This window comes from Xenopus laevis, chromosome 9_10L (assembly GCF_017654675.1).
Source record: "Xenopus laevis strain J_2021 chromosome 9_10L, Xenopus_laevis_v10.1, whole genome shotgun sequence".
Taxonomy (NCBI): Eukaryota; Metazoa; Chordata; class Amphibia; order Anura; family Pipidae; genus Xenopus; species Xenopus laevis.
In genome coordinates, this window is record NC_054387.1 from 44,313,256 (window position 1) to 44,330,569 (window position 17,314).

Here is a 17,314-nt window from a genome sequence, read left to right on the forward strand (position 1 = left end):
AACAATAGAGGAGTTCCATGTGTGAAGAATGTGTGGAGATTATAGTCTGAATTTGAAGTTTAAACAATGCAGGGGCCATTTAACCTCTGTAGTGATACCTTTTAAATCTTACATATGATAACAAGACACAGCAGGCAGACTTTCATGCAGGCCACCAGCTAGAAAGTCCTGAGTACATGCATGGTCAGTATAGAATATCCAGAGAGTTGTCCTTTACTCTGAGAATTTGTTTTTTTGTGTTTAACTAGGAGCCAACATTGAATAGCCTGCTGAAGAGGAGGTGGAAGAAGAGATTTATAGAGGGAATAGAATCCTTATTTAATGCACCCTACCTATATCCAATCCCAGATGTTATTAGCCCTTGCTGTCACTGACTAGCTCTAAGACTATGAGAGAGTGAACGAGTCTGTATCACTATCTTCCTGCCTCTTGGCCATTGCTGCTTTCAAATTGGGGTCACTGTCCCCAGCACCTAAAAAAAAACATGGCTCTAGACATCTTCCATGCTCTCATTCAAACCATTGCCTAGTAAACCATGTCCCATCAACCAGATTAAAAGCTAAAAGCATTCTAAAGTAAAAAATGAAGATTGACTGCAAATTGTCTCAGAATATATCAAAGTGAACTACTTTTTTGACCTAAGTGTATTTCTGCATGTATCTATTTTCTATGATTGTATTGATCCCCATCTATTTTATTATTGTATTGATTTAATGTAGAATGCTACATACATAAATTATGTTAGACAATAGAAAAATATTAACCAGGTCATAATGAATTTGCCACATACCATGGTCATCCAGTAACTGCAAAGGTGAGAAATAGTATTTTATAGTATAGTAAAAAATAAAAAGTTTTTTCAAACTAAAAAAAACCTGAAATTTAATTAGGTGCCATGGGTAACAGCCCAGGTACAAATCTACCAAACTTTTCTAAATGAGCCCCAGTAGAGAGCATTTTCAGGAAGGTGTGGAAGCCTTTTCAAGTTTCATTTACTCACTAGTAAAGTAATCTGTAGAACTAATCAAAATGTATTTTTTTTTTATCTTATTTTTTTTTACATTTGGGGTCAGTTTTATTGAGGTCAATCTCTGTACATTATGACTACAGTCACGTGTAACTCAAAGTCATAGTACAGTAAATACTTTTATACCATTGGCTCTGCTCTAAATGGGATAGAAAGCACATTGGTCTGAACCTACGGAATGGCATCTAATTGACAGCTCAGCGGAGAGGTAACATGGCCAAATCCATTACTGTAGATTTTCATAGAACATTACTATTGTATTGGCTTTGCATTGGGTTCATCTTGCTTGTAACTAAGGTTAAAGCTGGTTCAACAGACTGTACTGAATGCGATTAAGAATTCTACAAAAGGGGGTCATTGGACTTAATAAAAGGTGCATACAGACATTGCTTGCAGCTTTTGTACCATGAGGTGCTTAAAAATATGGACAGGGCACAATAAACACAGGTCCTATACACTTAGGGCAGGGGCATACGGGCAGATTCGGGGAGTTTTAGTCGACTGGCGACTAATCGTCTCTTCTGCAGGCGAAAATCTCCCCGAACTGCCTTGCCCCTGCTATAATGAGAAAACGCCAGCGCCAAAGCTCTTGCGGCGCTTCGATTTCCGAAGTTTTCTCGTGAGGCAATTTCGGAAGTCGAAGTGCTGCGAGTGTATTGGCGCTGTCGTTTTCTCATTATAGTAGGCGTAAGGCAGTTTGTCACCATGCAGAAGAGGCGATTAGTCGCCAGGCGACTAAATCTCCCCGTGCCTGATTTTACATACATTTGTATGTGTATATATAGATAGATCTATCTATCTATCTCCTTCTCCCGAATCAAATTTATCTCTCTGAACATTCTTTGTTTTCTTATTTTTTCTCTAAAACTCAAGATTTCTAAAGTGTACACCCCACAAAAACCTCTAATACAAATCTGTGGCAAGCAAAAGCATTTGAGTAGAGGTGTTCATATTTTTTAGTACATACTTTAGAGGGTTTTTTTTCTGTATTCTGATATTTTTTTAATAAATTGCATGGTATTTGTGGTTTTAGAGAAAATGAGTTTTAAAAATGAGAATCTTTATAAATGGACCTCCCCAACTTGGTGGATCAGACCCAGGAAAAATAAACAAGATGTACTCATACTTCAGGAAAAAAAACATCATAACTTAGTTATAATGTAACTGCTCAGGTCCAAAGGAATCATTAACACCTCCAAAAGCTGGATTTGTACCATTGTAGGCATGCTCAATTTCTCATTGGCCAGATCTACTTCTCACAGAATCCTACCAGCTGCTGAAGGTTGACATGGCCAGGGCTGGGAACAGTTCTTCTGCACTCTTGCTCTATGTTTTTAAGGGCAGGAGGATGTATGAAGTGGAGTTTCAGAACTAGCAGCAAAATAATTTATTATTTCTTACATTAAGAACAATTCCACTCCACAGCCCTGATTAACATATAACTTCTTCCTCAATGTGTGTGTGTTTGGGTCTGATGCTTTGGTACCTTCTCTGAATGTGATTAAGTGTCCATTACTGGAGGGTATGAATGTCCTCCTTGGCATCAGCTCCATGTCTTCCATCTTGCTGCAGCAGTAACCCACTGTGATGTTGGTGAATCTCCAAAGGCATTATGGGCAGGCAGTGAAAACTGCATAAGTTGGAAGGTTCTCATTATAATGGTGTCCCACCCTCCACCATCATCATTTACATTTGCTAGCCCCCATCCCTTAAGGGAAATGTAAACTGGAAAACAAACATAACTCAGAGGACACAGCCACTCAAGATTTCCAAAATGACAGTTGCACATTATATGGTTACAATTTCCTTGGGAGATACTGAAGGTTCCCCTCATGTGTCTCTCCGCTTCCTGTCTTAGTGTCCAGTCCCTATTCAGAAAGGTGTCAGCATGTGGACGGCCGCACACACATTCTTCCCTGACATTTATAATATCCCCGTTCCCAATTTTCGCTGAGAAACCAGTCTCTCGTCCGTTTGAAGGTGCAGTTGTTGTTTTTGTTTTCTTTAAGTGGCTTTTCCCAGCTCAATTTTCTTTTGGATGGCACGTGTGGAATAATAAATTAGGGAGTCGATGAGACCTGCAACTGTAGGCACGGGAAAAAAAAAAAAAAGTTGTCATGTGCCACCATTAATTTAGAAGTGTCAGTATCACATAACATAACTGAAAGCACCAGTAGTAAAACTAGATGGCACTGGGCCCCATAGCAAATCCATTTTAGGGCCCAAAACATTGGTGAGTTAACCTAAAGTTACTAAAATATATTGGAATTTTTCATTTGGCTCCGTCCCCTGCGCATTATGTGCTCACGGTTGTACTGAGGGAAACAGTTTATATGTGACAGGTTATCTTAAAATCAGCTTTTTCTGCTAAATCGTTTTAGGAGTCATAGTCTTCCCATGAATTCAAGAGGAAAATATACCCTGGTTATAAATATGATTATCCTGCATATTTGTATAAATGAGTGTGAGCTGCCAATACCGATTGCCTATTCAAGCTACAAAATCATTCATACTAGTCATAAGAAACACCCAAAAGGAGAGAAAAAAAAAATATGGCAACTTTGAGTTTATTGAAAAATAAAAAAACCCAACTAAACGGGCAATAACAGAATATTTTTATAATAGGGATAAAGCAATGAAATATCTGTCAGAACCACACACACAATTTACCTGTAAACACTCCTCCTATAATGGCACATACTCCAGTTAGAAAATGTGTAAACGACCTAGAAGAACAAATAAAACAAAAATGCAATTATAAAGATGTCCTACAACAAGAAATCTGGTTAAGGAGATGCCCCTAAGTGTTTCTTTAACAAGACTCACCTATGCTTCTCTGTAAATTTTACCATCATTGGTGAGAGCTCATACAGCACAAAAACCCCTGGTAGTCCCTGATCACCTATTAGACCGTTGGTCATCTTTTCATGCCTGGTAACCGAAAACTGATTGGTCCGTAGAACCTACAAAAAATAAACAAAGAAGACAATTCCCTGAATGAACTGGAAAAGCTCAGCTCAATGTTAACTTTTCTGAAAGTGTAAACAGAAGAATTCTGAGACAGTTAGGGTATAATTTTTAATAATTGTTTTTGTGTTTTTTAAATCAAATTGAGAAATATCAAAAGATTCCCTGAATATTTTTACCTATCTATCAATGATCATCTAAAACGGTCTTGAACATTAAAATGCTCTTAAATTGACATATTTATCAAATTTGATATCTGTGTCATCAGAATCTGGTTTTAACGGGATAGTAGTGCCGTGCACTATTACCAATTTAAAATATTGCTCCCTTATACAATGCAAAGAGAAGATGACCAAAAGAGCAAATAAGCAACTAAAACCAAGAGGAACCATAAAAATTTGTTTCACAGTCAATCATTATTTTTGATGCCAGGGTCAGTGACCCCGACAGCCAAACACCAATTACAGTTGCAGGCTAGAAAGAGCAGAATAGAAATGCTAATCATTTAAATCTATTAAAAGTTAACATATTTTAAAAATGGTTTTGAAAATAGCAACAGGTTGTAGACTGTTAAACATATATTTAAACCCCTCCGATTGCAAGACTCCAGAATAAGCAAGTTAGATGAGAAATGTTAGGCAGGAAAAAATCTCCTCCAGTGCTTAAAGGACAAGTAACAATAAAAAATCCATTTCTCCCCCTCCAATTTTACTGCTATCCTGGACAAAGTTAACTCTCCAGTAACTTCCAGTTTACGAAAGAAGCTTGCTAGCAGGACATTGGAGCGCGCACGTAAGTGCAGGTCGACACATCGCCTTTTTACAACAAACCGGAAGTGACATTTTGCTGCACTTTTTATGTGTTAAATATCAAAGAGAGTTAACTTTGTCCAGGATAGCATTATCACTGGAGGGGGGAGGAATGGATTTTTTACTTTAAAATGTTTAGGGGTTACTTGTCGTTTAACTGCATCACAAGGAGAAAACGGCACTTACCTCTCCATCGACTTTAACATAAACGGTCGGCACAATTTTCACAAAGTACTGGAACATCATAGAGGCTGCAGGAAAGAAGGACAACAGTCAGAACATGTCTCCCTATAGGAAAGCTTATGTATTAGGCTATGCTTACACACAATTTATTTGTCAGATAGTTTGCTTATTTTTGACAGACCAACAATCACGCTGCATGCAAACTGCTCACAAGCAATAGCTCCACATGCAAACTGCTCACAAGCAATAGCTCCAAAAGCCCATTAGAAATCCTTGGACATTATAGACTGCTGGGAAGCCATAGAAGCATTGGCAAAAAAATACAAGCTTGTTTTTAGTTGTGCCTCAACTAGTACTGAAATGTAATGCTGCTAACTTAAATTTTAGGCTCCCATACCAGCCCTAGTGACCTAGGAAGATCCGTGCCTCAGAAGAAGCTCCTGGTTGCTGTCAGATGCCTCAGCTTACTGACCGATTCACAGTATGCAGCATATACAGTATAACATACAAAGTTAGTCATTCTAAATCATTAAATGGCAGTTCGGAAACGAGTGTGTTCTGCATCATTATTTAATAATTAAATAATTCAGACACTGTTTATCTGTGACAGATGAACCCCACTTTATGAGGTGACCCTAAATTAAACTCTTCAGCTGTCCAGAACATACTTAGCAGACTTGTACAGTGTCACGGACAATTTACAGATGGGCTAAGAAGATCCAATATAGTGAGCTCTTGTGGAAAAATTTGAAGGCCTGTATCATCAATGTTATAGGGCTGGGACAGTAAGTTAAGTTTATAAAATTCAGCATTTCTTTTCATATTTCTAAGGTGTTTTCCTTTAAAGTGACAGTCCAAATTCTAACAGGAATGTGTCACTGCACCTAGACACGCAGCCTTTTTTAACGTAGGTGGCCCCTCTCCCCAGCCCAATGCTGACTAACCCGTGTCAGTCTCAAACATATCTTAGACAGCAGCTTTGTGATTATTATTCTTGGAGACCAGGCAAAATTTTGAGGAGCTAAAGGGCAAATGTAAACAGTACCCCATAACATTGCCCCATCCCGAAGAATGTCACTAACGAATAGACATTACTAGACAGTGGCAGGTCGGAGTCAAAGGGGCACCTACATTAGAAAAGGTTAGCAATACCAGGGTTTATATAGATATGTTCAAACTAGAACATAATCAATAAATGAGCAGCCATTTAGGGCTTGTAAAATGGACATTAAAGGACATTTTGCCCTGCACAATGCATGTTGTAATGCAAATGACAAAGAAATGGTTAATGAAACAGGGATCAGCTTTAACTTTAAAGAAGGTCGAACAACAGATGTCCACTGGGAGATTTGGGATCGTTAATGAAATTGTATTTACATTGCATTGCTACTATGCTGGTCCCATCAAGAGGGTTTACCAGACCGGGATAATCCTTTCCAAACGAGAGATGTTTGATTTCATGAGTCATATTTATCTGAAAGAAAAAGGGACATATTAACATAATCTCTCGGGATAACAAAAATCACTAACTAGGGTCTTAAGAGGTGCGGCATATCTATACTTACATTGTCAAGCCCAAAGCTCTGGAGATCATGTACTATAAAGAGAAAGGGTTTCCGTTAAGATTTCTGATCCACATAATCACAGCGCTTTGTTGGTGTTTGAAAGGGGAAACTGATAAATCAACATGCTATGCATTCTGCATTCCACAAGTCCCTTTAAATACATAGTGTCTTTACTAGACCAACTCAGCTTCCTGTATTTATCATTTCAAAATGCGAGGCAGTCTCTACAATCAGGATTAACGTCTACTAAATAAAACACGGTCACGTTCCAGTGGATATTTTTCTGAATTTAATTGAGTGCTTAAGTTGACAAAATAGTGGCTAAAAATTGTAACTTTAATTGGGGGCACAAGGTGACAAAATAGTGGGCAAAAACGGTGGCCAAGCTTTATGTTCCTACATAGCAGAACAGGTAGAAAAAAGGTTGAGGGAGTGAGAAAAGCCAGACAATTTGACATACGACTACAGCAGAGATGATCAACCCACATTCAAAAATTTCCCAGAAGCCCCTTACAGCTGAAGACCATCAGAGGCTGCTGGGAAGTACAGTTTTTACAGCAAATAATGGGCAGCAAATTGGACATCCTTGTGCTAGATGCTACACAAACAAAACACTAATAAGTTTAAGTAGCAACATGGTGGACAGTTTCTCCTACTATAGCAGCCAATCAGCAGCTAGCGTCTACAGGTCTAGCAGTTAGGATTAAAGCAAGAATCTGATTTGTTGTCAGTTTTATAGAAAGGAGCATCATCGGTCCATGTTACTACAGATTAATTTACTGTTTAAAAGAAAGGGATACCAAAAGCTAAAATAGGCACTGATTTAATTGTATTGTACATATAATAGGGTAGTTCTAGTTTTGTATCAGTGATAAAGGTGCTCTGTATAGGGTGTTCCACATATTTAGGCACATTTTGCCATTGAAGATGAAACACTGCCTTTGGCAAAATTAACACATTCCCATTGATAAGCCAAAGTTTAATCAGTGTCAATTTGGGTTCAAGCTGGTTTTAGTGTTGGTGATCCTTTTCGGTTTAAACATTTTCAGCACATACAAGGAGAAAAAAAATGCTATGCTTGGAAAACAAAAAGCACAGGATTTCACTTACTCTCAACCGCATGCACTGCGCAGGAGCAGGAGGAGGAGAATGAGGCAAGGAAAAAACAGACAGAGACAAGGTCTTAATTAATGAGAAGAGAACGGAAGCTGCAATGACCCATTTCAATGTTTCAAGGCAAAGCAAAGCTCTTGGGCAGTGAGTAAGTCAGATGAACAAGGACATTTTGTGATAATAAGCATATGGATTGGGAATGTCAAGACGGTAGACACAATTTCCAGCAGCTATAATCCAACAACTGGAGAACCACAGCTTTATCAGCCATTATTAAAGGTATGGGATATGTTATCCAGAATGGGATCTGGGGTTTTTCAGATAAGAGGTTTTTCTGTAATTTGAATCGCTCATCTGCTAAAAAAAAACCAAAAAAAAAAACCAACAGGATTGCTTTGCCTCCGATAAGGTTTACTTATATCTTAATTGGCAATAAGTTCAAGTTCCTGTTTTATTATTACAAAGAAAACAGAAATGATTTTTAAAGGGGAAGTATCACAAAAATGAAAATGTCAAGCTTTAGCAAACTGAAATATGAAACTTTCTAAATACAATCAATTAAAAAATCTGGACGGTTTCTGAAATAATCAAGTTTTTCTTCACTGTTCCTCTCTCAGCATCTGTTTCTTCTCATTCTGTTTTCATTCAGGAGTTGGGTGTTAGGTGAAAGATCCAATATATCTTATAGGGGGGGGGCTCCTTTTGCCTAGAAGATGTATTAAAGCTCACTCTATTTAAATCACCAGACATCATGTCTCTCTACATGCAGGATTTGTGCAACAGGCAGTTATTTTGTTAGATTTTGTTTGTACTGGAATCAGTTATTTGAGTGAGCTCGAATACATCTGTTAGGAAAGGGAGCCCCCCCATAAGATATATTGGATCAATCATCTGACACCCAACTGCTGCATGAAGACAGAATAAAGAGAAAGAGATGCTGAGAGAGGAATAGTGAAGATAAACCTGATTATTTCAGAAACAATGTAGTATGAGGAAGCTTATATTAAATTTTTATTTTCGTGATAGTACCCCTTTAAAAATGATTTCCTTTTCTCTGTAATAATAAAACAAGAACTTATACTTATTGCCAAAATATAATTAAACCTTATAGGAGGCAAAACAATCCTGTTGGGGGTTATTTAAAGTTTAAATTAAAAAAAAAAATTAGCAAATGTGAGATATTACATTTTTATTTTTGCGATAGTTCCCCTTTAAATATGTAAGTTATTTGATTAAAATGCAGTCTATGGAAGATGGACTTTCCATAATTAAATACTTTCTGGATAAAGGATCCCATACCTGTATAGGTCATTCAGTCCTCAGCATACTCCGTACAAATGTATCTCATCGTCTGAGACTGGTAGAACAAGCCAAAGAGGTGCTATAGAACTTGCTGGCCTTCAACTTTGCTTTACCCATTGAGCTGAACAGATACTTTTAGAGTGTAATTCTGTAAAGCAATGCTGCTTAACAGAGGCACATGGGAGAGATGCGGAATTGTTATTGCTCCCAGTCTGAGGGTCAACAGATGTCAGTATTGTAGTAAAAATAATCTGGCCCTTAAACATTCAGTATAGTAGATTACTGGGCAGCAAAATTCAGAACCATGATTTTCTAGTGAGCCTTGTGCTTCAGGCTTATGAACATGTTCCTATAGAGCAGACAGAAACCAGACAAGCAGAAGACAGAAAGAATGCATCTCATTTACAAATAGACAGCTAACAGCTAAGGAGCAGTCTGGAGGACAGCAGGCAAACAGTGGGGATGCACCGAATCCAGGATTCGGCCGAATCCTTCTGCCCGGCTGAACCCTAATTTGCATATGCAAATTAGGGGTGGGGAGGGAAATCGTGTGACTTTTCGTCACAAAACAAGGAAGCAAAAAATGTTTTCCCCTTCCCACCCCTAATTTGCATATTTGCATATGCAAATTAGGGTTCGGATTCGGTTCGTTATTCGGCCGAATCTTTCACAAAGTATTCGGGGGTTCGGCCGAATCCAAAATAGTGGATTCGGTGCATCCCTAGCAAACAGTGAGGAAGAAAAGCACACAGCCAATTAAAAAAAGGCATACTACAGTTATTTTGGGAATGTAGCCTTGTACCTTATTCTAATGCCAATACTGCAATAGCAATGTTAATCGCTCTTTGATCATGAACCCATAAAAGTGCTTTTAAAGGGGACCTGTCACTTTAAGAAATAATTGCAGATTTTATCATATTAGTCACGCAAAATAAACTTTACTTACACTATATAAAATTGTTTCCTTCAGTCTAGGAATTCATAATTATAGCAAGCAGGCAGTCGCCATTTTGCAGGCACGGTTATCAAGGCAAGCCTTGCATCATCTCAAGATCTTGTTTGTGCACCAGAATAGTGGCCCATGCATTGGCTACACAATTAAATGATAAGGAGAGTGGGGGAATGTGGGGAAGGCAGTGACATCTAGGAAGTGCTGATTGGAAAGTGAAAGTAACTGACTTCCCTGCCTCTATGCCTAAGGAGGAGTAGGCAATATATGACTGACAGCTGAGATTTTTAAATGAGTTTACAACAGGTACAGATGCTTCAACAAAACATGATGGATTTCATGTTTAATTTGCCTGGGTGAAAGGTCCACTTTAATGACTCATTCAGCCCACCCCATTGTTTCCACTTACCCTTCTGGGCAAAAATCAACATTGGTCTGGGAATATGAAGCTTTTGCCTTACACCTGCCATTCTCATGGCTATGCTGAAAAATCCGTTCCCATTCCATACCCAAGTCATTTGCTTAATAACAATCAAGCTTTTAATGAGAGTACTTGTACTTCAAAACCTTCCTTGTGACATACCCATCACAATTATGGCTTTGCAAATAATTAGAAAGGAAAATCCGATGTTTAATAATTTTATTAAATATAAGTAAACCCGGCCTAAAACAGATATATTTGTGGCCTCCTAGCTTTACGAAGTGTGTAACTTCAATACAGATGAATGTGAATGCTCCTTTGAGAGCCCTGCCTTTCTACAATGTTTGTGTTTTGCAGTTATCTAATACAGGGAGATTATGGTACAGTGTAATTAAGCATCAGAGGGGCAAATGCAGTGCTGTTGGGAGACTAGAATGAGAAACTACATATTAATGCCTGCAGCAATACTCATTTAAAATGAACACAGAGTCAAGTACAAAGAGAGCAGGCAGGACTCTCTTAGAAGGATCAACTTTCATTAATTGGGCAGTTGGCCCAATTGTTGATATAGTAACGTAAGAACACTGTGTACATACATTGTTCATAAGGTTAAAAGATAGAAAAATCTGTCTCTGCTTTTTTGCCATTACCAATATCATTAAGCATGCTGTTACTGGAGTCTAGATGATGTCTCTACATGGTAAGGCAATATAGCAGTTCTACACATTACCTTCAATGCATATGTGCAGAAAAGGAATGTTTATTTTTATATCGCACACACACTGCTATAAGAAAGAGAACAAACATGATATTCAGTAACTAGAGAGAGGATGCACAGCGCTTAGTAGCTGTAAGACACATGGAGTTCACAGACAAGACCACCTAATAGACACATTGGCAACACTTCACCTATTCAGAATATGCTGGATGCATGGAGCTACTTACCGTGAACATGAGATTGCTGGAAGCTTTTTCCAGGGGCAAAGTGAAAGTTCCCGGCCACCTGTATAAAGGATGCATGTTCTTTTTAAAGCCCAGACACATACTTCAGTATAGTTCTTATGTTACCAAAGAAAATGAAAGGAGCCAAGGATGTGACAAGAACAAGACCCTGACAAATCAGTATGTGGCCAATGGAACGGTAATCTTACAAGCCAGTGAAAAATGGCTTCATAAACAGATTCTGGCTAAACTAAAAATTAATATAGCTAAAATACTACATCTTCTATACCAAACTTTCTGTATCAGCAGCCATGTACCAGTATGGATACATGCCTTCGAAGGTGGCAACAGCAGCTCTCCATCTTGGATATTGTTGTTATATTTTGTGTGTCAGTGATACTGCACATGCTTTGTGTGCTCTAGGTTATTAAGAAACTAAGCTTAGGAATGCTCAGAAATCAAGCATAAAGTTAGGTTTTTCTGTCATAGGGGCTAATGCTAAAGGGCTGATTATATAATACTGATGAAGAATGTACCAGAAGTACACTATAGTTCTCCTCCAATAAATATCTATCGGAGATGTGCAGCATATTAAGAACTAACCGGAGCATGATCACACAAAAAGATGCAGAACTAGAATTCTCAAGGCTTGGACAGCTAATTGTATTTGTACACAGCTGATCTACAATCAGGTGCACTATCATATCATAATCCATCTGGCATGTGTAGCTTCATTTAATGTATTAGGTTTAGAGAAAACATATACATGGGTGTAACTGCAATGGAATAAAAAAATAAATAAAGCTTGAGTTATACAACGAGAGCACTAGTGATGTTCCATTAAGAAACAGGATTACCTTGTTGACTTCAAGGAAACCATATACTTGGCATCCTTCGTTCTTCTGTTCCTGCATCTTTTGGCTAAAGCCCTCTCTTTTACACTGTTCTATGGAATCTGGGGTCTTAAATGCCCAGCCTTTCCTCCGGTAAGCTTCCCGCACATCATCGCAAGAGTTGCAGCAACTACAGAGGAGGATACATCAGATCACATACTACTTACCACAGCTTTTTCATTTTTACTGATAAGTCAACATAAAAATCAGCCTAAGGAAGGTAAATCCCTAGCCCTTTGTATCCCAAAACCAAAAAAATGAACTAAGTGAAGAAAAAAAAAATAAATACTGACATGCTACACAAGCTGTAGGTTGCCATTTATATATCATTAACAAAACTGAAGCCCATAGCTAATGCTGAATTGATACTTGTGGAAAATGAAAAACAAATGCATTCTGGGTAATTACCTGAAGTCATCAGTTTCAGCTCCGTAGCAACTTTCACAACGATTGGGGTCTAAGGTTTTTGGATCAAATACTACTTGTTCTTCTGATTTACCTAGTTCTGTAAGGGCAGGAGAAAGATACAATTTGGCCCAATTCTCTTCTCACTCTCAAAGAAAGGAGATGAAAAAGGATCAAGATACTTTTCAATTTGACTCCCTAGTCCTGTATTCAGAGCAATAGCAGGAGAAACGCTAGTGACCAGACTACAGAAAATTCCAATTTCTACAATAAACCCCCATTCATACCATGTCTGTCTGCCTCTGATGTTACTGGCTTTTTGTCTAAATCCAGGCGCTGTTTGAACAGATTGTGCTCCACATCAAGCTGCTGCTCCCCAGCAACATCCATCGCATCTATGCTCAAATCTGTGCAGATATAAAAAGGAAAAAAAATTATCTATTTGCTGGTTTCATAGTGACACAAATGACAATTAATTTGACTTTTAAGGGAAACAAAACACAGCAACAAAAGAGCAGGAATTGTTGCAGCCTACTTCTCGTTAAAGGAGAAGTAAGCATTTTATATACAACTGGGCCCCTGCACGAGTCTCCTTCCCCAGGGCTCATATATATTCTCTCTCTGTACTCAACAGTTAAACCAAAACTAAGATCCATATATAAAATTATGTATTCCCCATACGAAATAAAAGGCCAAAGTTTGCCCAGGTGCAGGAACGCACAGAAAAACAAATAAAATGTTTCCATTTAAACAGGTGACCAGGATATGCTCCCTGTTGCCATATGTAATAACTGCAGCAAACTTTGTAGCTTTATATTAGATTACCCTTGGTCTCACTGAAAATTTATAAGAAGCACCTATTACCTAAATATACTTAGGTCTCCATTTTGCAGATACCAGCACATGTCCCACAGTAACCTTGGTTCCTATTTTTAGATCACAAGGAAACAGGCTAAAGCATGATGTGTAAATAAATGTACTTGTTCACAGTTTCATTCCTATAGTATCCAGTTCTGAATTTTTTGCACTCGGATAGTGGTGGAAGTACTTACAAGCACAAGGCATGTGTGGGAAGATAACATCAATGTTGATCTTTAGCTTATCTCCTCTTGATTTATCAACAAATAATTCTGGATAGACCTGGAAAGAAAGATGAAAATTACATAAGCACAAAAATCTGTCAAAATTCCACTATTGTTAATGAATTGCAGGGTTTACTAGTTCATGTGACATTTATTATATTATTTGATCTCATACGCAGTTAATACTTATGACTGGCTATTACGGAAATATAGATTTTATTTTAAATTATGCTGTTCTGCTGTTAAAGGGCAACTTTCACAAAAAAAATGGTTTCCCCACTGGAAGTCTAGGCTATCATAGCCTGCACTACAGATTAGGGGGAAACATTAGTATTTTTGTAAGAACACCACTCTATTGGGGCACAAGAAGTGATACGACTGCCCCAAATCACTCCGTATGCAAATCGATGGTCCTACATCATGACCAAACCAGAGCCCTTTTTTATTATGCAGATGCCCCTGCATTTGAGTGCTATTCTTGCAAGAAGAATATGATTTCCCCCACCAAGAGTGTGGCAAAGTCTAGCACATATAGGTGCTCAGGTAAAGCCCAAGACCTTATCACACCCCCTGCTCAGCAATTCTCTCCTCCACCCAGTTGCATTCACTGCCACTGCTCCCAGCCATCCTCTACCCCTTCCTCCCTCCTCACCGATGCTGATCCATAGTGCAGGAATTAGAAAAGGTAGGAGACGTATGTGCCTAGACTCTTAGCCCCCAGCCACCGTTGCACCCCTAGGCATATGCCTCTCGCTTGTACCAGCCCAAACATTTAGTGAGCTAAACAAATTTCCCACCACCAACTAAATTGTGGGCAGAAAAGAAGCCAAACTTGCCGTCTGTACCATTGCCCCTAGGCTAGAAAAATGGAAGCCAGCTACATAATCTGTAATAGAAAGTACAGGGTAGAATACTAAGTAGAACTGATCAACCTGCCATAAATACTAAAGTTTTGTAATTCTCTCTTTGAAGAGGCTGTACCAGCAGATACACAAGTTTACACAAGGGTTGGACTGGTCCATTTGCCCTTTAGGAAAAGGGTTTCCCCTTGTGAGGCAAATGGGAGAAATTGTTCACATATTAGGCAGAATTTACTTGGGCACAAGGTTGAACCTGATTTATATATGTCTTTATCTAACATCAACTACTAGACAGAAGTCTCAGGGAACCAATAGAAGATGCACTTACTTCTTTCGTGAGGTAGTACTGGAGCTCTGAGAAGAAGAGTATCAGCATAATAAGGCCACTAATCACTGTAACTATAAACACAAAACAAAACAGACATTATGAGGCCGACTCTGCCCAGGTACATTGGCATTTTTAACTGGCATGGAAATAATTGTAATCTGTATAACTGTGACCAAATGTGATGCCAGCCTACCCCACTGATGACTGACCAGCTGTGCCACTCTTATCAACATCAATTACACTGACCCTCCTGAAATAATGGCAGTCTATTAAAGTGGTAACACCAGCCTGTCTCTGTCCAGGTATATCAGTCTATAGTAATCTCTATAAATGTCTCCACACTTGGTTTCAACCCCTCTGTACAGTGATACCAGTCTGTGCCAGTCAGGACATTTGTAGGACTAGGCTCTCTCTGCCCAGTGACACAAAACCATTCAGATCTGCAATATGGTAGTGCAGGTATGGGACCTATTATCCAGAATGCTTGGGACCTGGGGTTTTCTGGAGAATGGATCTTTCTGTAATTTGGTAATCTTCATACCTTAAGTCTACTAGAAAATCCTGTAAACATGAAATAAACCCAATAGGCTGGTTTTGCTCCCAGTAAGGACTAATTGTATTTTAGTTGGGATCAAGTACAAGGTACAGAGAAACAGAAAAATATTATTAAAAAATTGGATTATTTAAATATAATAGAGTCTATGGGAGATGGTCTTTGTGCAATTGAGAGCTTTCTGGATAATGGGTGTCTAGATAACAGATCCCATAGCTCTACCAATAAATTAATAGTTAGCTATATTAATGGCCCCACATTTGCTGGCAGTCTATTCATTTGTGGTGCTGGGCTTTTTCTACAGGAAGCCTTCCAGCTGTGCAATAAATGAATGCCAGTCTATGCCCAGTGGTGCCAGTCTGTGATCTCTCCAGGTTGAAAGCTGTGCCTCAGCCAAGTTATTGCTCATAGCCACTGCTCACTGCCATTCATTCCATGCTGCTCCTGTACATGCTTCTACCTTACCTACTGCCCCTCCGCATGTTTTAACCCTGAAGTCCTCCAAGGTTTTGGGATAGGCATCAAACTGCCGGAGCCGGTGGAGCGTCTCCATCTTCCCCAGCCCTCTAGAAAACACAAAACTAGAAGCAGTAGACACTGCAGCGTCTGCTTCCTGTGGCCGGCCTCTTCCTGTGTGACATCATCACGTGACAAAACAGGAAGTGAGCCATCCTTTCACAGCAGAGGGCGGAGATGTTCGAGCTTAGTTGCTTTATGACAGGAACTAATCTTCACAGACAGCCCCAGGCCACACTCTCATTGGTTACAAAAGGAGGGAGGAGGAGCTACTGCTGCATGGGGCTGCTCTGCTTTCTCCTGTGTCGGAGAGAAGAAGGGACTATGACTAGTGCTGCCATCTGTGCGGTTTTCAACCAGACAGCCCGGGATTTTGCATAGGCTGTCCAGTTCAGAATTGGCAAAGTTTAAAATCCGGAGAGGACTCAGTACTGAATGATGTGATCGTCAGCCTATTGCCGACTGCCATGTCATAGCCCTCTGACAGCACACGCCCACTCAAACGTCATCATCTTGCGCCAGTGTTCCCTCTAATTCCTTCTCGGCTAATTCCTTGTGCCCAGTTTTTAAAAATGGTTTACTCATGTCAGAATGAATACATACCGTCCCAATATTCTGGACTACGCCCTTTTTGCAGCCACACCCCTAATGACCCTGCCAATTTTATATGAAATAAACACTTTTCTGTAGTTTTTATGTTTTATTACAGTTTTACTAATGAAGGTTAATTGCCCTTTAAGCTGTGAGTCTAACTTCTTCCAAGAGACAAAATTGTTATAAATGTATCTATTCTGGGCTCTCTGCCAAGAGCCAATTAAGTTAGAAACATTGTATCTTTTTTGGCTGTTTAGTGTAGAGAAATAGGGACTTTCCAGCACAAACGCAGGACTGCGGGTTGAGCTGTCAAAACGGGATAGTTGGGAGGTAGGGTTGCCACCTTTTCTGGAAAACAATACCGGCCTTCCTATATATTTATCTTTTTTCCCTATTAATAACATTGGGATCAACCATCATTTTTACTGGCCAGGCCGGTAAAATACTGGCCAGGTGGCAACCCTATTGGGAAGTAATACAAAATGTGTTTTCATACAAAATTCTTTGTGCACACCACAATTTGTTGTGTGCTCTGGCCTCAAAACGTGTGCGTGCACACGAGCACACACCTTAGAGGTAACATTGACTCGCTCCTTGCAAGATGGGATACAGAGCTGTCAACCTAAATAATTATGAATTTGGGGGGTACGTGACCACATAAATGGGCATTTTCTCGTCTGAAGCTGCTGAATAATGCCCTCGCTTGTGCAAATGCTCCACTCTGACCATCACTAAATGCTACTGCACATGCGCACTACAGGGCTGTATTAAGGTCCGATGACTATGTCGTGCGCTCTGATGTCAT

At 39.2% G+C, this 17,314-nt stretch overlaps 1 protein-coding gene across 2 annotated transcripts; it reads right to left on the bottom strand.

Annotated features, from left to right (window-relative positions):
• Window positions 1-31: 31 nt before the first annotated feature.
• On the bottom strand, window positions 32-16,105 carry ergic3.L (ERGIC and golgi 3 L homeolog). 2 transcript variants are annotated; one of them, NM_001094122.1, is given in 14 exon segments: window positions 32-3,111; window positions 3,698-3,753; window positions 3,854-3,990; window positions 4,990-5,054; window positions 6,364-6,460; window positions 6,552-6,583; window positions 7,662-7,676; window positions 11,282-11,339; window positions 12,136-12,301; window positions 12,580-12,676; window positions 12,864-12,983; window positions 13,629-13,716; window positions 14,847-14,917; window positions 15,865-16,013. In NM_001094122.1, coding segments are annotated over 14 exon segments (1,170 nt in total). In that variant the 5' UTR covers window positions 15,953-16,013; the 3' UTR covers window positions 32-3,031.
• Window positions 16,106-17,314: the final 1,209 nt, after the last annotated feature.

Bases quoted from the DNA above. Each gene is read 5' to 3' on its own strand.
- ergic3.L (XM_018234487.2), bottom strand. From the start codon at position 15,952: ATGGAGACGCTCCACCGGCTCCGGCAGTTTGATGCCTATCCCAAAACC. The intron at 6,461-6,551 runs GTAAGTATAGAT...TTTTTCTTTCAG, and splicing joins AGAGCTTTGGGCTTGACAAT to ATAAATATGACTCATGAAAT. The intron at 3,991-4,989 runs GTAAGTGCCGTT...TATTTTTTGTAG, and splicing joins ATGTTAAAGTCGATGGAGAG to GTTCTACGGACCAATCAGTT.